Source organism: Aphelocoma coerulescens, chromosome 5 (assembly GCF_041296385.1).
Source record: "Aphelocoma coerulescens isolate FSJ_1873_10779 chromosome 5, UR_Acoe_1.0, whole genome shotgun sequence".
Lineage (NCBI taxonomy): Eukaryota > Metazoa > Chordata > Aves > Passeriformes > Corvidae > Aphelocoma > Aphelocoma coerulescens.
Window position 1 is genome coordinate 30,633,128 of NC_091019.1, and position 20,282 is coordinate 30,653,409.

The 20,282-nt window shown below is 38.0% G+C and overlaps 1 protein-coding gene across 2 annotated transcripts in view; it reads right to left on the reverse strand.

The window, feature by feature from the left end:
• The window catches only part of ZNF106 (zinc finger protein 106), a 37,061-nt gene that overhangs the window by 8,584 nt on the left and 8,195 nt on the right, over positions 1–20,282 (reverse strand). The window contains exons 3-13 of one of the 2 annotated variants that reach the window (XM_069017432.1): positions 19,039–19,100; positions 14,703–14,900; positions 10,384–12,477; positions 8,909–9,533; positions 7,968–8,037; positions 6,242–6,396; positions 6,080–6,140; positions 5,412–5,753; positions 1,212–1,989; positions 783–838; positions 152–297 (exon numbers count right to left, since the gene is read on the reverse strand). In XM_069017432.1, coding sequence (XP_068873533.1) covers positions 152–297; positions 783–838; positions 1,212–1,989; positions 5,412–5,753; positions 6,080–6,140; positions 6,242–6,396; positions 7,968–8,037; positions 8,909–9,533; positions 10,384–12,477; positions 14,703–14,900; positions 19,039–19,100 — 4,587 coding nt within the window. Of the gene's footprint in view, positions 1–151; positions 298–782; positions 839–1,211; positions 1,993–5,411; positions 5,754–6,079; positions 6,141–6,241; positions 6,397–7,967; positions 8,038–8,908; positions 9,534–10,383; positions 12,478–14,702; positions 14,901–19,038; positions 19,101–20,282 lie in introns of both variants that reach the window. The other variant, XM_069017431.1, reaches the window with a different exon arrangement.

Sequence of the window (20,282 nt, forward strand, 5' to 3'; positions counted from 1 at the left end):
GAGATGGAGAAGAGATGTTTAAGAGAGGACTAGTATAAAATAAATGAGGTGCTTGAAAAAGCAGCTGCTTCCTTTACTACACAGTAAGGCATTATAAAAGACAACCTTGGGATTGTAAATAATGTAACACCACTCCCACAACCTTACTTACAACGAGATTGTAGGCACAAACTGTTTTGTCTGCTGAGCAGGTATACAGCAAATTCCCAAAAATTTGAATAGCATTCACTGCAGCCAAGTGTCCCTCAAAGGTTCCCTCTGTAGGTTCTTCATCCTCACCTGGCTCTGAAGACACTTCTGTAGGACAGAGACGTGTACTTTTGACTATGGGAACACAGTCAAGAAAACACCCTGCTGTGGTTTGTACTGCCAACCAGCAGGACTATTTCAAGGGCTCTGCACCTTAAAGTCAAATTTCATTAGGGATTCCAGCAGGACTGTGAATGTGACAGAGGGCAATATAAAGTGTTAAAAAGACCTTCATATGACACAAAGTCCAGAAATACCTTTAAAATTTAAAAGAGATTGTACTACTGTTTGTCCCAGTGCTCTACAGAGACTGTAGAGCAAGAGTGTTCATGTGGGAGGGCAGGGAGATGTGGAGGAGTCAAGACAAAGCATTCAATGTAAGATGATGTGAGTATATGTCACTTCCCACTTCAGTTTTGAGTGCAAGCTTTTATCTTCCGGGCAAAATTCCCCTATGGAATGATCAAGACTTAAGTCAAAGTCCTGCAAGATACTACATACAAAGCAGCAGAAGGAAAGCTTAAAAGATGTACCTGAGGAGTTCTTTGATCCTCTTAAGGATGATATGGAAGTCTGTGTCTCAGCCACACTGTAACACAAAAATAAACAGCAGTGAGATTGGACTTTGCATGTTCATTTTCAGACAAAATACTGGGGTAATACCCCAAAACACAAGACTCTGCAGTTAGTAGTAAATGCACTGTGACAGATAAGCTCAAAACCAAACTGGGCAGCCCTCGTACTGTATTAAGAGAAATTAGTAGGAAACAAGACACATTTGTTGACCAAAAAAGCCAAGTCAATTTTTATTTTCCTTTTTATTTCACTCCTGAAGTCACTGATGTAAGACTTCCTGAATGGGAAAAAAAAAAAAAAAAAAGGAAGAGAAAAAAAGGGAGGCCTCTTATGAATACTATATAATACTAATAATTTTACTTTTGAGAGGTCTACTATAATCTCACCTTCTTTTCCCATCATTCCTATAATTTGTGCCAATCTCACTGGTGGAGCTCACTTCATCATAACCAGAGCAAGATGTCTCTAGGACTGCTTGATCCACAGACTTGCATGAATCCCTCTTTGATGGACTGTCTGGTTTCTCATCTCCTGACTCTGATGAACCAACATGAACCACCTCACACTGAGGTGCTGAAACTTCCACTAGTTCCAGAGAAGCATCACTATCATTCTCGTCTTTGTTTCGTGCTGCATGAGCAGGAACTCCACCCTCCTCTCTTGGAGGAGTAGATGTAGTAACTTTTTCTCCTTTAGGAACCTTTCCACCCTTGACTTTCCGGACAGGCTTGGAGTCAATCATATCCTGCTCTGTATCGCTGTTGTCTGGCACATGGGCTGCCCTCAGAGTCTTCTTCTTTCTTAACCTTCTCCTCCTTCTATTCCCCTTCTCTGCTGGGACTGCAGCAGTTGCCAAGTGCTGCTCAGATGGTTCTGCTGACAATTTGGGGGTTTTATCCATTGGCATTTCTAGAAGGACCGAATGCTTTGAAAGAGAAGTGCTACACTGACCCAATAAAAATCTTTCAGCAACTGTATCATTTGCTTCTCTCTTGCTGAAAACAGACATTGAATGAGGTGAAGTGTTCTCAGGAAGTCCAGACTGTCCCTTGTCTGCAGCAGACTTGGGGACATCTTGATTAGTGTGTTGGAAACAAGCTGTCAGCTCTGATAGGGATATGGCTGCTGTGATAACTGGATACACTGAAGTTTCCTGGTTGGTCTCTTCTAAAGAAAACAGACTAGTGTTACATTCAATCTGGACAGCAATAACTATGCAAAGTGTCTCTCCCTGTATTTTCTGTTTACACTTAATTGTGCATGTAAAGTACATATTCCTACATGTTGAAAACTATGTGCACATGAAGATCTGCTATTTCAGTCAGCTATCCAGCCTTTAAAAAACATAACTGGGGAATAAAACGTTTATCCATGTACATAGAAATAAAGGAATGGGGCATATCACTCAAGCTGCTGGCTGGCTATATGCTTTTAAAGTTCTGACAATATCTGGTGAATCCTAAATTGTTGACTTAAGATGCTACAACCCCTCTCTGTGTGCTTCCTTACCAGCTGTCACAGCTGCTGTAGAGATGATATTAATCAGAGCATGCCAAGTATGACTCAGCTGTTCAGTGACACAGTTTGAAAACCTTGTGCTTAACCCATCTGAATTATTGCAGCTATTATATACAGTTATTTCTACCAAGTTACTTGGACCTAATTCAAGGTAGATAGTCATGCACAACCCACTCTGCAGCACTGTACCTTTATCCTGGGAATAGCAGCAATGTAAGCCATGAGGGTACACTTTAGTTAGTTAGTTTAGTGTGGACTATGCAATGGGGTAAACACACTCTCCCTGTAATTTAATTTTGATTGAATTAATATGAAGTAAATGATCCAACCTCTCAGCTAAGACAGACTAAGGGCAGCATCTTACAGCTGTTTCCCACACCTTAAAATTCCCCAGTTGCACTTGCAAAAACTACAATCCAGAACAGGACGTTTCAAGTTCACTGCACTCCTGGGGTGGGAACACGCAATGCAAATGGGAAGTTGGCAGTATTTGAAACATTTCCCTCTTCCAGTCTCTCAGAAGCCAGCAAATTAAACCCACAGTAATGCTTGGCCAAAACCACATTACACATCACAGGACAAATCTGATGCTTTGGAATTACACATCCAACTAGAAAGAGATACAATGTGAACATCTCACCCACACCTTCCTCAGATGAGGGATTCCAAGATAAAACTAGAACTTGCTGACAGCACAGGATATGTTGCATTTAAAATAAAGCAATGGAAAGATGTTTTTCCCTGGACACGTAACTGTCATGCACAACTGCAAAACCTGATAGAAAACCCTCTGTATGGAAGAAATGACTGCTTAGATGAAGTTTGAACGAATTACTGAGTTGAATTATAGTGGAAAGAAGGCACACAAAACTTTAAATTCTGAATACACCTCTAATATCATCACTCATTTCCCACAGGAAAGGGGAAGGAAGTAACTTGGTCACTTTATAACAGGAAAATAACAGTAACCAGCAACTTAAAATTAAACTTCTAAACCCAGAAGTTATTAATTCTCAGCACCTGGAGTGCTGAGGGTGTTAGAAAAAGAAGTAGGAAATCACCATGGCAATGGAAGAAAACAGAATCACTCAATTCCACAGGTGGGACACACTGCTGGCATTTAGGGGAAACCAAATGCAATCAGCTCCCTCAAAGCACGGCTGAGCTAATCTCCTAGGGAAGCTGACAAGCTAAATGTGTAACCCCAAAAAGTAAACAGTATGCCTCAGAGAGAATTCCTCTTCCTCAAATTACAGAATTTTCCTGAAGTTAAATGTTTATTTCCCCCCAAATTGCTAAATTTATCTGATGGCAAACTAATTTTAAATGTAGCACATACAGAAGTTCATCAATACCAAAACGATGGTAATTTGACAAATAAACATAAAAAGAATATTCTTGCTTTTAATACAAAAAATAAGTTTGTAGGAAATGGAAAAATATGCTAATGCGATTAAGAGCTTTCTAAAGTAATTATTTAAGTAATAAATGTAGCTATACCCTGAAGGTTCATCTTCATAAGAAAAAAATAAAAAACCTCTTCAATTTCTCTTTTGTGAAGTCTAAAGATTCTTCAAGCAAGACACTTCATGCCACTGCAGCTAGTGATCACTAAATCTTTCCTTAGAAGTGGAAAACTGAGAATAAAAATGACACTGATACAAATAAAAATTTCACTGATGTTTAAGCATAACAGTTTTTTATTGGCATATGCCAATAAAAACAAGAAGGCAAAGGAAAGGCTTCCTAAAAGTTGAGTCTTAATAAAGCAAACAAACACAAAAGCTGATTCTTCCCCTGGCCCAAGTTTACTTTGGTGAATACCCCAAGAGCTTCACATTCCTTGTCAAATCCACCAAAATGAGATGAAGCAAAACTCACAATACTACATTAATGTATTGCAACAGAGTGGAATACAGGAAATGCAATGGTGACTAAAAAAAAGCATGAAAACCACCACTTATGTAATTCTACATCTGAAGCAAACTGAAAAAAGGAAAAAAAAAATTGAATTCTTGTAATTAAAGAACTCTAAACTTCAATTCAGCCAACATTCATCTCATGCTTGAGAAGAAAAGTGCTTAGAAAGGTAGAACATGGCTTTTTCCAATAGTATTGTCCACCTCAGGTGGAGGAGAAAAAAAATTGTGTTGGCTATCTTTAACAAGGATCAATCTCACAAACGTTTTTCTCAAATTACCTAAGTTAAAGGTTTGGGCAAATGACATTGTTATGGCAGACAAACAACTGTCATTAGAGTCACCCTGCTTGACTTCACAGGCTCTTAAGAAAGTAAGGGATGATTAAGCTTTTAATCTTCAGTTTTTACCTTCAGTCATAGCAGCAAGTTGCAGTGGAAATGAACAACAGCATTTAAGCTTTTGTCCACAGACTACAGCACAAAGTTTTATGGGGTTTAAACTGTCTAAATAAAGAGTTAGTTATTTCAGCTGTAGTCATTAAGATTGCACTTTGCTGAGGCAGGAGCTCTCCCATTAGTAGTTCTATTAATTCAGCAGTTTCTCCTCCAGATAAAAGTAAACCCTATTTTCACTGCTAGCCTTCCCACACCCCTCACATTAGTGAACAGTGCCTAATATCCAATTAGGAGAAGATGGATTTTTACTTCTAATATTACAAATTATACTCTTTGTGCTTATCCAGCAGAGCCCAAGAAGAACACAGAATAATCTCAATGCAGCTGTTCATGATTTTGTAAAAAATATTTTCAAGCACGCACTTTTCCTTTGTAGGCAGATTTTTTGCTACCAAGGCTCACTAAATGATGCAGAGTAGAAGACAAAAATAGAGGAGATTCTCAGGTTTTCTGGATTGTGTTGGTTTGGGGTTTCTTTAGTTAACTAAGTTATTCTAAGAGGATGTAACCTTCAAATTCATGTTTGTTCTATTTTCAAAGCAAAACTAGAAAGTCCTACACAAGTTATTGAGAGTTCACCCCGCCTGACAGACTGCAGGCTGAGACACAATTTACATTCTTTTGGGGAAAAAAATAATTTCCTTATTTTCTTAAAGCTAATTATTTTAAAACAAAGCGAAGCCACAAATACCATCATTCTGCTCCACCTCTTCTGTTTGTGGAGCACAGGGAAAGCTCTGGAGTACAGAATTCACATTTTGTTCTGTGCCTTTTGGAGACACAGGTTCTTGTTTAACTTGTACTGAGGAGTCAGGAGTATCAGAAGGTGTATTGCCAGAAGACTGGAATGGTGATGGCATGTTTATGGGAACAGAAGCTCCTCGTGGAAGTACAGAGGAAGACAAAGTGTCCAAAAGGGGCAGGAGAGAGCCTGAAGGAATTAAGTCAGCTGCCATTTGGGATTTGCTGTTTTGTCTCTCAGTTAGGACATCGCAGGAAAGTTGCTCTGAGAGTTCAGAAGGTTCATATGTTTCTAATGGCAAAAGAGGAGATACATTAAACAAACAAATAAATAACATAACAAAAATATTTATATTTTATCATAAAACTCAGTGGTGCCAAGAGCTCATTTCTTGTGGCCACACAGTCAAGGAAGAGAAGAATTTGAAAAAAAGCCACTAGAGGGAACTATCAAAACTGACAGTTCACACTCGACAATAAAGGCCTCATTTAGAAAGTCTACAATTTTACTGCAGCTTAAATGAGTGGATTCAAGCTAAATGCAGTTTTTAAAAGATTCTGAGTTCAAAGAATATGAGAGTAAGCATTCCACTTTTGTAGTTCTATGTTATCCTGTACCTTGTAGCCCCTGCAAGATCTGGATTCTCTGACTTCTCAGTGTACTCATTTCCATGGTTATCTGCAAAACAGATTGTGGCTTTTATCAGTCCCACTGATTTAACAGGCAGTTCTTCATGCTGCTAACTTCTAGTTCAAACAGTTTCCAAAGGCCACTGTTACCTGTTGCTTTAACACGAGGAACCGTTGAACCTCAACATAGGCAGCCTGCAGGGCAGCCCTCGCCTGCAAGAGGTTGCTGTCCACACTCTGCAGGGACCTGCTTAATTCTTCCTCCTTCAGAGAAATAGCCAACAACTGGTCCACCTGAGAACGTTCTGAAAAAGAAACAAAATGTAGAGTCTGATTGTACTGAACAATACATTAAGATACATTACTTGTGATATCACAATAAATAATACCACCTCAGAACGGAAAAGTCACATCAAGTAGGCCAAGCCTTCAAGCATCAATAATTATATAAGCTGAAAAGGAGTATTTATACACAAGACTAGCCACATCTACATGGAAGAATAGCAAAGTCAAGTATTCCTCTTTAAGGAATCTCAACTTGACTCTAGTAATTAATTCCATCACAGCTTTGCCAGCACTGATTTAGTTTAAATAAATGAAGTAGTTCTCTTCCACAAAGATCTCTTCTTGAAGTACATGTGTACAAGAAGTATAAATACACACCTGCCATTAATGTAATCAAAAAGGCAAAGACAAATTTATGCTAAACAAGATTAAATTATTCAGTGAATGCAAAAGCCAAGGAAAAGCTGTTTAGGAGAAAAAGAACCCAATGATAAAAAAAATAGTTTACTACTCAAGATCATTTCAGGCCACGAGACTGGTGTTTGCAATCTCTTGAGAGAGTCTCTGACCCCTGTACTCAGTAAAAGATCCTCCTATCCCTCCTAGAGACTTCTGGCATTACAGAGATTCTCCAAACAAGTTAAATTTCCATTTGGGCACTGCTTAATTGCTTTCAGGTTATAGTTTCCTTTAGCAGATTTACTACAATAACAATCATGTTAAAGCCAAGTAATGGGAAAGGGATTTTACTAAGTAAAAGGTGTTATTAGTCTCTATAACAGACACTGGTCATTGAAGACAGACGCTGATAAAACCCCCCACCTTTTCAAGCAGTGAAATATACATTCCCACAGAAGATTCATATTATTGCCCTGCATTACAAACAAATCTTAATACAAATAAATCATGAAAAAAAGATAAATGGTACATTTGAAAGCCATCTTCTGGAGCCCAAAGCTCCTAGCAAAAGTTTAGTTACCAAAGAAAGTATTCTGCCTAAAACATGGATGGTTCATTTTGAGACATGGTGATGTGAATGTTTTAGGCATGTCTGAGAAAGATCTGTCTAATGCCAGAATAATAGTTTTCTTTGGTCAGGAGCAGAAAGGAGCGAGGCATTCCACACTCATTTCCACTAAGGACAGTAAAAAAATAAAAAGTATAGCCAGACAACACAGAAAAAATTATGCAGAGTACAAATTTTCTGGTGAGACCAGCCAGAATTAGAAAGGGAGAGCTGCATGGCTAATTAGAAGGGAGTTAGATGGAGACTTCTCCCTTAAGAACTTCCATCCAAAGAGGCAACAAACCTCACTACCCTGCACAGGGGAAAGCAAAGGTCCCATCTGTACTATCAGGAAAGTGAACTCCAGGCAGAAAGGGTGCACATACCCTTCTCTCAGGAATAACTTATGACAAATTAAGATAGAAGTGTTCAGAGAAAATGTGTTGCAGATTTGTGAGCAGTCCACACTACAAACTTCAGTAAAAGCCCAAGAAGCAGCAAAGTAACGTTAAGGAACAACTACTCCAGCCAAGTCAAAATACTGTTGGGTGTCACACCAGATGCACACGTATGATATTCACTCACCTTTTTTACCTTTGATTTTTCTTCTCTTATTCTTTCTTTCTAGACTAGGGATTTCAGGAGAAGATCCCTCCTGCAAGTAAAATCATCTATTAACAAGTAACAAGAACAATTTTGCCTAAATCAGGAAGTCGAACATCCATTGTCTTTTCAACCATTAGTTGTACACACAAAGAGCACACAATTTTTTTGCACATTCTCATATAACTCATCCTTTGCTCTGCTCTTAAAAGAGGGAAGATAACAGAGTGCCACGTTTTCATCTCAACTAGATGAAATATTAAACAAGCCAACAGCTGCCTTCTTGCTCAGATTTAAGACCACACTTGAGTCAGAGTTTCTGCTCTATAGTTGTAGTTGAAGATGTAGGGGATCAAAAAGTGAGGAATTAAAATTACTGCTTTCTGCAAAATCATTTTGTGAAATTGATCAAAATTTTTTTTTTTAACCTTTGGATAAAGGTCTAAGACTGGACTGTGAAATGAATTCAGATTTAAGGATATCATCTTAAGTAAAAACATTTTTACAAAATTCTGTATTTCCTTGCTTAACCATAAAACCAGGAACATCTAAGGAAAACAAATTTCTGCTACAGGCTAGCTTCCACTTAAATTGTGCTGCGAAACACCAAGATTCTTGCTACAAAACCAAGTACTTCCACAGAAATATTTTAACAGCTCTTGTTTACCAACATAGTATGCCAGGTACCAAATCATTCCTACTAATTACAAAAAATTATCAAAAGTCCTGCACTATAAAACCAGAAGTGGAAAAGATTCTTAAAAAAAATTAAGTCAAACAAGTAAATTAATTTGATGTTATCAAGGTACAAGACAATCAGATGGGGAAAGTCCTCCTTGCACAGATCATTCCAAAGCTGAATGACCATTGACAGGGAAAGACCCTTTTCAGCACACCAAAGCTGAACAGAATTGCACACTTACTCCAGTTGCTCTTCGCTTCTTTCCAATTCCTTGGCTGTCATTCTGTTCAGTACCAGATGTGCAGCTACTGTCTGTAGCTGCATCTATGTTATTAGACACTGCAAGAAGTGAAGCACTATTTGAAGCTGGATAATTTTCTTCTGAGATCTCTAGTACATTTTGTTTTTCAAGAAGAGGTGTTCTCTTCTCTGGGCTCTCCTGGTCTTGTTTTGTGAGGCCTGTGATCTCAGAGGTGGCCTGTAGGCTGTGACTTCTTCCGCTAGCCTCAGTTCTTTCAGACATAAAAGGTGACAAAGCAAGAGATGGTGTCTCCTCTTTCTGATCCACCTCAACATCAGTGCTTGCCTCATATCCAGATGTTATGTGATGTGAGTGGCTGGCTGCAATTAGTTGCCTTTGCCCACTTTCTTTTATTTTGGCTTGTTCACTGAAAAAGCTATAAGCAGAAGGATTTCTGTCTGCTATGACACTGCTTTCAGAAAAGCTACGTTTTCTGGCTGAGCCAGACACTGCTAAGGAAATCCCTTCCCACTGGAATCCTTCTAGAGTAGACAGATCAGATTCTTCACTGAGTTCTAGACCCTCTTGTTCATTTTGAACAAGAGGCACCATTTCTATGCCAAACCTTTAACAAGATAAAAAGAAAAATAAATAAACAAGTTACAAGCCTGCTACACACAGAGAGAAGACTCCCCCTTCCCCAAATGTACATTACTGCTTTAAGAGATCTGGCAAGTCATTACACTGGTATTCTGTGCTTTCTACCTCACCTGGCAATGGAGTATCTTCTGTGTATCACACAACCAGATTTAGTGGCTAAGAACTAACAGCATTATTTTCAAGTCAGAAATCATGTTATTATAAAGTATTCCAAACAAAGGTTGGAATAATCAAATGTGACATCTGTTCAAGACACTTTAAATACTTCAGGTTTAAAGAAAGTTTCAAAAATGCAGTATTATATAATTGCTTCCTTAAATACAAAAGCAAACTGCATATCAGAATAAAAGATTAACAATTGAAGAGTGAGCATTGACACTGCTTGCAGAAATGCAAGCATTTCTTGTAATCCTGAATAAATAAGGAAATGGGCAACTGTCACAGCATTGTTCCCATCCTGATTGCATTTTTACATTCTTCCATTACAAGAACTTGAAAAGAAAGTATATTGTTACCATCCACATTCAGATATTAAAGCAAGCATTATGAACTGATCAGAATATTTTCTGAGCAGATTACTTTTACTTATCTATGGACAGACATTCATTCATAGCATCAATCAGTAATAAAAACTCTGCATTATTTGCAAAAAAATTGCATTGTTTTCAAAAACTCTGCAAAAGATCATAGCATAGCAAGCTTCATTGTGAACTCCTCATTTTAGGATTTTTGGAGTTCATTTCAGATATGGAAAAAAACAACCCTCCCCCCTCAACATGCCCTGAGAGGCATGGTTAGATCTCAAAGCTACCAACCTTGGTAAACCTTTGCCAAGTTCCTGTTTCTTCTTGGTTACCTGCTGGATGACCTGATCCCAGTTTACATTTCGCCGGGAAGCACTAAGAATCTGCCTGAGGGTAGGTTTAAGCCCCGACTCCTTCTCTGTCTCACTTCGCCGATGGCCACCAACATTCCGAATACGACGTGCGTTATTGAGATTGGGCTCTGGGAGATGTGTTCCGACTTTGCTCTTCAGACTGATATGCCGTGTCAGGTCTCTTTGCAGAGAAGCAGGCAGGCCAAGTTTGCTTAAATCTGGAAGAAGGAGGCCTACTGACTGGCTTCCTCCTTTCTGAAGATCATTATCTGAAGGATTTTCAAAACCTTCAATTTCAAATTGATCATGTGACTTGACACACCCTTCATTCCCTTCCCCATCCTGTGAGGTTTTCAAATCCGCATGCAAACGGTCCTGACTGCTTGATGAAGAAACTGTGGGTTCTATCCGAAATGTAAAATTTTTTAGCACAGCAGAAGAAATACTTGAAGCAGATGGCTTTTCATCATCTTCCTTTTCAGAGGTGGCAGTTCTACCTTCAGGAGTGTCATAGGGTAAACAAGAACTAACAGAAGAATCCAACTTTTCAACTCTTGCTTCTGACTTCTCACTTCCCATTAAATCATCACCACTCATATCTTCTAATGAATCTGGTCTGAACTCCTTCTTTAGTAATGCTTTCCCAGTTTCTTCCCTATTCTGGTCACTTGTATCTTTGCAAGAGCTTAAGGGAGCATTTTGCAAGGAATGGTTGGACTGAACATCTTTGGGATTTTGTTCTGCTTCACTTAAGTTATCAATGGGCTCTCCATCATTGCTACCAAGCACATCTTTGTTGTCCTGTAAGTTACCAACACAAGCACCATGCAGCTTTGACGAATAAGAAGAGAAACTGTTTGTTTCCAAGTTCACTGCGTTCAAATGATTCTGCTCTTCACCACTTGTTGAGGATAACAGCAGCCTGACATTTTTTAAGAGACTGTTTGTGTCTTGCTTTGTCAAGGATAACTTCATATCTGTGATATTCAGAAGAGGGGATTTCAGTGATGGCATTCTATTACTTCTGCTATCATCTTTGTCAGGCTTTTCACCACTGGAACAGTCTTTCATTACCTTGCAAGAATCAAGGTGATCTGAGGTTCCATTAGAAGGGGAAGATGCTTCTTGTTCTTTAAGTTTTGAAACGCTAACATTGGCTTCACAAGTTTTTCCTTTCATTGATGAATCAGTAAGAGGCATAAGTACAGAATCCATTTTATCTGAAGTTTTAGAAACATTATCTTCAGACCGTGGTTGCTGCTCTGCAGTTTTCTGGGATGGGTAGGGAGTCCAGCGATATGCTTTATCTCTGGAAGGACTGACACTTTTTCCACTGGCTCTTGAAGTTTTGCTTTCTGGTTGTATTGATGTACCAAAATCCAATGCCCCCTCAGAAGCGAGCTTATCACTAGTAAAATCAAGAAGGTCACTCCTATTTCTTTGATTTCTGTATGGCAGAACATCGCATTTCTCTGGCTGCTGCCATGCATACCTTTCCTTACTGTATTTACTTGGCTCTGATGAATATGAATCTCCTGAGCTTCCAAAATTCCAGCCATTTGCACCATGAGGATTTGGTTTCCAGTTTCCTCCATAATTCTTGGAATTCCAGCCAGAAAAATGACCTGGTTCTTCTGAATGCCAAGTAGAATTTCTTTCCCTTGCACCATGATGCCAATTTGATGTTCCTCCTCCCCGCCCGCTTAGATGCCAAGCATTTCCAGAATTCCCATAGTTATGTCGATTTGAAGGGCTTCCTGAAACATTCTGGTGCCACCCAGAGCGCCCCCTTGCACCACCTGAATGTCTGTTTACATTAAGGTTCCTCTGAGAGTGTGAAAATTTGCCTTGTCTAGGACTAATATAATCATCCTTTTCCCACTTCCAGTCCCTTTGTGATGCATTATGATGATGCCACGATGACTGATCATAAGCTTCTCTTTCTTTGTAAGCAGCTCTTTCTTCTCGCCTTCTCTGTGATCGCCTATCATCACATTCTAATTCTTTGTCTGCACAACTTGGTTCAGTTTGCCTGCAAAAGAATTGAGAAAAACCTAAATTCTGATGCTATTCTACTAAAATACAACAGTCCACAGCTTCATGAATTTTATTTGCACTGGGAAGAAAATATTTTTTTTTAATTATTTATTATAAAAAGAAACAGATACTTTTTTAGCAGCTTTGCTGTTCAAGCTTCAATAATGTTTGACTTTCAAAACTAATGTTGTACCTTAACTTAAATATGATCATTTCAAAATTTCTCTGACAAGAACAACTGATTTGGTGCAGGGACAGTTCAATAGACTAATTCTCAAATACTTGTCTGTAACTTGAAAGATTACTATTCCTTTATAGTTACTACTGAACTAATAAGAAACTAGTAGAAAGAAAGCTTCTTTATGTTGTAAAATCTTCATAATTTGATCAATCTTAGTAGACAGAAAATTCAGCAGTGATATAATTATTTTGTCTGAAGACTATTCTGCTAGTGTTAGATGGTGTAACCAGAGTGAACTGATATAAACCAGAGGAAAGTAAGGCTGAAAAACCTGTTGAAAACCTGCTGTTTCTTAGTGTTTATTCTATATACTGGAGAGAACAATTGACATGACGGCTCAGTTTATAAAGCTTAAGTTAAAACACAGAAGTAAAACATCCACACAAGATGTACCAAAGATACAAAAATAATTTGTCTTGTTTTAACCAAGAGACTGGAACAGTCCACAGCATGCAATACCGAGTCTCTATGAGCCTTCCAGCAGCACTATCAACTGCCCTTTGGATAGTACTTGTGCTTGGCAACTTATCACAAACACATGGCAAACTATCACATGTATATTTAAAGACAAATGCTCCCTTAACAGCTACAGCTATTCCCAGGGTCAGCAGTCTAAACATTCTAAGTATTTATCCTACCAAATGAGGAGTTTTTAATAAAAAAGTTTTTTCCAGAAACTGATTACAGAAATACATCCATTCTAGATCCCTGAACAAGAGAGACAATAAACTTTCACACTACTGCTCAAAAACAATTGATTTGAGTAAATTGAAAATTCATATTGTATCACCCTTTATGTTTTTGATACATTCCAGTTCTGCTAAAAGATTCACAAATAACTACTCTCTAATGAAAAATGGTCTACTGTGCAAAACAATCTGAGCTCTAAGCAAGAATTCAAAAAACCGATGTCTAAGTGACACAGTAAATTCTAAGAGCTGACTCAACTAGATTATGATCTAATGGAAACAATTTTACTGAATTAGTAACTCAATCCTTGTACTTTCTGGTTTTCCCCTTCTCCAAACCAGCACCCAGCAGACAGACATTTTCTATGTTGCCTCAGAGATTTAGGTGCCTCAGAGCAACACTGCACTGACAGCATTACTCCTTTTCCATAAAACAAAAAGGAAAAGTGACATTTTTGCTACCAACATTAACCAGTATGAAAACATTACCATTGTGCAGTGCAGGGACACACTAGTATGACAGAGTGATGTCAAAACCACATAACTCCACAGATTTCAACATCTGGAAACAATAATTCAAATTTCTAGCCACAGAAAGCAGGAGCTTCTTCTAAAAATCATATGCCCCTTTAGCACCACCACCATGCCACAAATCTATTTGAATAATATATTCTCATTTGGAACATCACACAAGCAATGCACATGTGCAGATTTTCATGCAAAATAAAAGGCAATACTTATTACTCTCTGGAGCCTTCTATTTCATAGTGAGCCACTGGAACTATGTTTAGCTAATGCTAAGCAGCAACATAACACAGGTAAGAAATTTCATTCAAGGATTATGGGATTTCAGTGTGACATTTACAGAACAATCCAATTCATTTTATAACAAAACATGTCCAGCAGCAGTTTCTAAAAGGCCAGGTTCCTAAAGACAACCTCCACCATAGACAATATTAGCACTACTGTCCATTTATTAAGCCTTTCAGTTAAAAAGGTATCATATATTAAAATAAAAACATTGGGGCTCTCAAAACACAAGACTGTTTTTACCCATAATGAAGAATTATTGTATTTCCTTACTAGTAGTAGAGGAACAGGACAAGTACATTCAGCAGAGTCACATTTACATGTTGAAACTACAATATCCACACAGGTCTCTTGGATTGTTCTCACAGCAAGTACATTGGCTACAGACAGTTTACATTTCGTGAGCACCTAAGCCTTAGGAGGGCATCCTCACTGTGGTAAAAGCAATTCTATGACCTAAGAGAAGAAAGGAGAACTCACCGGTTCCGTTCCTTCTTTAGCTTGATTAGTTGAATGACTTCTTTGTCAAGGTATTCTTCTTCTGCCTCTTCCTTCTCTTCCTCTTTTCTGTCATGAGCATTAACATTGTCTTTGTGCAGCTGACTGGAGATGTGCTTGGCATACGCTGACAAACCCACCAGTGTCACCCTGCACACCCGGCACTCATGGCTGCTATCCCTAGGAAGAGAGGCAGAGGGTGGACTTTCAACACTGCCAACTGGCATGGCAGGTACCTCTGGTCTTACTTTGTTTCCTCTGAATGTGCTTGAGTTCAAGGCAACTAGGTTTTGCTCAGTATATTTAAGTTATTTGAATTCTCTGTTTTTTTCTTCCAAGGTTTAGTTTTTTGATGGTCAGTTTTTACAAGATTTTTTTCCAACAATCAAGAGGTAAAAGACTTGATAATAAAGCTGTGTTAACTGGGAGGAGGAATTCTTCTTGAATTGTTGTACTTAAAATCTTTTCAGAGGAAACATAGTGAGCGAGGGGGCAGAATGAAAGGCTTCCAGAGCTAGCAGGAGCTCTGAAGCCCATCCATGCTGCCAGCTGCACTGGGGAAGCCTGGTGACAGCTTCTACATTTAATCCTTGCCTTGAGCTCTCCCCCAGTGAAATTTAGGAAAGGCAGGAGGCAGTACATGGATACAGCCAATCCTGATACAACATAACCTAAACTGGGACAGCTGAGACTGCTGCCTGGAATCCAAAGACTCCACGGCACAGCGAGTGATGGAAGGGTATCTTCAGTTCACTGTACTTTATTTGGTTCAAGTGTGCACGAGGTCTGCTTTCTACTTTGGAGGACTTATCTTAAAAAATATAGAAATAATTTCAGCTGAAGAAAGTTGACAGCTGTATCAGACAAATGGCTTTACTCATGTTACTGGATTAAGGTTACAAGACTTTTTAACTTTTTTTTTTCTTTTTAAGAAATTCAGATTTCTAAAAACACCACATTTGTTCTTCTGACAAATCCTTCCAATACTCTAGTGTTAAAGAAATACATTGTTAATTTCCTAAACAAGGAAAATATGTTCACCAGATTAAAAAAAAAAAACCAGAAAAGAATTGATCAGAGCATACTCCACTGCAAATAACCCAGCAGGACCGAGACAGCATTCACCGATTGCCTCCACAATGCTTCTTTCAATTCTGCCAGCTAATTCATAAAAGCAGATCCCCATGGAGCACTTGAGACCAAAGTCTTAGAACAGAAGCATTACAACACAACAGAGTTCATGACTAGTGTCAAGAAAATGGGATCCATAAAGGAAAAAGACAAACATGAATCCTTGTTTTTTTAGTGAACAGTTAAAAATAAAATGAGATAAAGCTCAAAAGATGTACCTTCACTCAAAAAATTATTAAGACAACATCCTTATCAGAGTGGTTAATCAAGTGTCAGCAGCTATGTTTTATTTATCCTGGGTATCAGTGGTTTTCCCTACTAACATAGTTGAGATATTAAACCAATGCAGTCCTTCAGACACACCTAGAGATGGTTTTATTTTAAACAGCCTAAGTATTAAAAATCATAATTTCTTTGTTTAATTATTCTGTATGTTGCAGCCTAATTAGTTTCAGGTTAAACATTAAGACAAATTTCATTTATGATGTCAGTAGCTTCCAAATTTAGCCTGTACTTTCTAGAATTAAGTGTACTTAATTCTGTACACTTCACACTCACTAATAAATATTCAAAGCCCAGATCCTACATATTGTACTTTGGGCTATCTTATTAATGCAATAAAGGTAACCAAACCAGTATATTTTATTAATGTCATTGGAAGAATCCTCTTCACACTCATAAATGCCACAGCTGTGCATAGCTAATAAGACTTATTTTTAACTTAGGTCATCACACAAGGCAAACTGCAAATAGAAAGTTGGCTTCTTGCTGAAAAAGATGCTCTCTTTACATAACATTCCACTTCAATCATAAGGACTCTTCAATGAGAAACACACCTCAGTGGTTCTAATGTGGTACTAATTAGGTTTTAAAGAACAATCCACATCCTTCATAAGGCCCACATTTCAGTTCTTCCATAAAACTTTTACCATACTCATTTACAGACTAACTAAATAAATGCAAAGTTTTATTTACTTTGGACAAAGCCAGTGAGTTAACAGCTGGACTGAGGACAAAGAATTTGTTTCTATCACTTCTAACTTGTGAGTTACTAATTACAAAGCTGTGGTTCTTGTACCAAATGACAGTCTGAAAGGACAAGACTCAGGTGTGTAGTGACAAGACTTCTCTGACCTGCTGTTAATCTCTATGAGCCTAAATAAAAAACAACACTTTTTTTTTTTATGAACAACTGCTTTAATTGAAGATAAACTGGCCAGGAGTTCAGATCGCTACACTTAGGGGAATTTAGATTTCCTTCAGTTCTATCCTTTTCCTATACCCATTAATACCATCCAGAACTAGCAGAGGCCATGACACACTGATCATGTCTACACATTCCCCTACCATACAGGAACACCACACAATCTTTGTTGTTCAACAAGACGGCCAAAAGAAGCTTGACGTAAACATGACAAAAGTATTCTCAGTATGAAGGTATCCAAGAGCTTTATTTACTGGATGTGTACTTCAGATTGTAGATTCAATGTCCCTTGTACAAGAGCACTATTTCACTTTCAACTAAAAGCAAACAAAACCCAAATATGCTATGGCTTTGTACTTGGCATCCAATTCTCCTTATACATCACACAGAAGAGTCTCAAAATGTTTCAGAAAATTATTCTAGCCCTTGAGATTACTAAGCTAACTTTAAAAGGAAAAAAAGTACAAATCAATGCATGAGTTTCCTTTACCTCTTCCATACAGGAAGACTGAAAAGAGACTTCTAGTTGGATACTAAATTTCAAAGCAGTAAGATGTTGATACTACACACACTTAAATGGTATTATCCTTTGTTACACAATTCAGCCACACTCATGAGGCTGTTGTTTGCGCTTCACATTTTCTACTTGAAGTACACGACTGTAAAAGACTCCTAATTAAACTTAAATGGGAGGAAGAAGAAAGGGCACATGAGAGAGAGAGAACAAGGCTGTTGCTGCACAGTGAAAAATGAAGTTCATTATTTTGAGAACAAGCATCTTCCGTGCATTCTTCTGAAAGAAGTAATGAAGACAGATTAGTAATAAAAAATGTAATGATTTATATGAAAGAAATTTAACTTAACATCAGTCCTATGGAAAACCAAAAATTGTCCAATCATTTGCAAGCCACTACAGACACAATCTAGGACTTCTAGAAATTAGTTTTACCTTCCAGAGCCATAACTAAAAACAAAAATAAAATGTAGAAGGCCAGAAATAAGACATCAAAATGAGTGACATTTCAGAATCATTGTCAGAAGAAGATGGTCCAGAACAGAAATGCTCCACTCCAAGTTAGCTGACCAGAAACCAAAAGTCAGCTTCTAGTGCAGGGAGCATTGTGCTTTTTTTCCCTGGCTGTAAGACAGATGTCTTGACAAAATGAATCCCCCCACACCTCAAAGAGTGGAAAGGGGATTACTTTTAGTCCTTTAAAGGGTGTTTAAAACAGATTTGTCACTTCCATATAAAGTCTGTGCTGCAAGATGATTAAAAATTAGTTTATAGATCAAATACTCGAGTATTTGACTATATCTGATCTTTGTGGCTACCTCAAAATCTGTACACCTGAAAACACTTTTATGTGTACTCTGGTTGCAAACTAATTCTCTATTATTACAATGATATTTGAATACCCCTTAACTCGCTCTTTCTACTTTCCAAAGGTTTCAAATGAAACAAGGAAACCTTAAAGAAAACACCATCCACCATGGTTAGGTCTCTTAATCAAGCAACTGGACCATGGTGGCAAATGACAATCACTCAAGCAGATATCATTCTCACAGTGCTTTAAAAGATCAAGAATTGCTTTTACAATCATTGAAAACTTGGGGGGAAAAAAAAAAAACCAAACAAAAAATTTAAAATGAAAAATACCACTGTTCCTAATTCTGACAAAGGCAAAAATCTAGTGCTGGCAACAAAAACCAAACCAAGCATAAAACTGCCAAGAACGAAGTAATTTTATGTCACTGCAGTCAAAGCAATGCAGATGAGCTTTCTTTCACATCATTGTTTGCCTCCTGAGTTTCTGACATTATGAGAACACATTCATTTCCAGCTTTACAACAAGGCACGCTACTAAAGTGAAGCATAAAAATAAATTGTGCAATTCAGCCTGTATGGGAAATAGGTCACGAGTTCTTCCAGAAAGTGACATACAAAATGGCACCGGGAGGAAGGATGCAAGATTGTTTTCATACCTTCCCTTCAAGTTTTCCAGTTCTCTGTGGTGAAGCATGCTTCTCATGTGCTCTTCCATCTCCTGCAACATGTGGAAAAAAATAAAATTGGTCAAAACAAATACAATGCTGTATTGTGTCTGAAAAGCTCGTTTTTGAGAATTCTCCTGCCTCGCACAAGAGTGTACTCTACTCCTGCAGGGCTGGAGCAGTTGCCATTCCTGTTTCTGTGACTATGAAAGCACAAGTAGGCACACTTTCAGGAAGTTATGTTACCTTTCCCAAGAAGAACACACAAGTCATTAAAACTCAACACAAAGGAAGCAGAATTCCAGGAGAAAGTCAAATAACAGTGCATGTAACAAAGCTCGTTAGACTGATTTTTGACAAATCACTGTTGAGAATCATTTTAACTAAAAGTCTCATTGATACCACTCTTCAGAATCACAGTACTTAAAACAGTTTCCCTGTGCAATCTGAGCAGTTTCTCTGCATTTGTATTGTAACACAGCTGTAAATTCATCATCACATACTATTTTGCTCAGCTAGACACTTCAGAAACTGAGATGTACGTGTCAGTTTGTTGCTTACAGCAACCTTGATCCATGAACTGCAGTACTATTATATTATTGAAAGGGAGCTGCTGGAAGAGAAAGAACACTCATCATTCAGCAAAAGGAAGCAGTCCAGATGAATTAACTTTCTTTTGGTGTTTGACAATCTTCAAAGACCAGATACTAGTCACTATCCTCTTTAGCCCTTAAAATCCTATCTGCAAAGCAAAAGGAACATCTTCAACCTTGAAGAGTTGTGTGAATTAATACACTGGCATTTGCCACATCTCCACATGCCATGTGGCTAAACAATACATGAAGGTCCATTAAGAAACACTCAGTTCCAATGCAGACTTTGTATAAATATACAGCACACAGAAGATGGACACGAAACTGACACATTAACAAAAACACATGCTGTGCAACACAATTCCATTTGGCTCTTCCATATGGAAAAACAGACTTCCCAAAAGGAATCTAAAAAATCTTGTATTACAGTATTCTTCCCATATTGCAATTTACAGCCAAATAATGGTGAGTGCTTTTAGCTTTAGTATCTTTATAAAATAATAAAAAAAACCTCAAAGATGTCCAAATTTTTAACATTCAGAATCAAGCATATTGCACAGCTCATTTCAAGAAAGATACTTCAAAGCACATGCAAATATATTCTTTGATTTGAGACAGACTTAGGACAATTATACCTGGTAA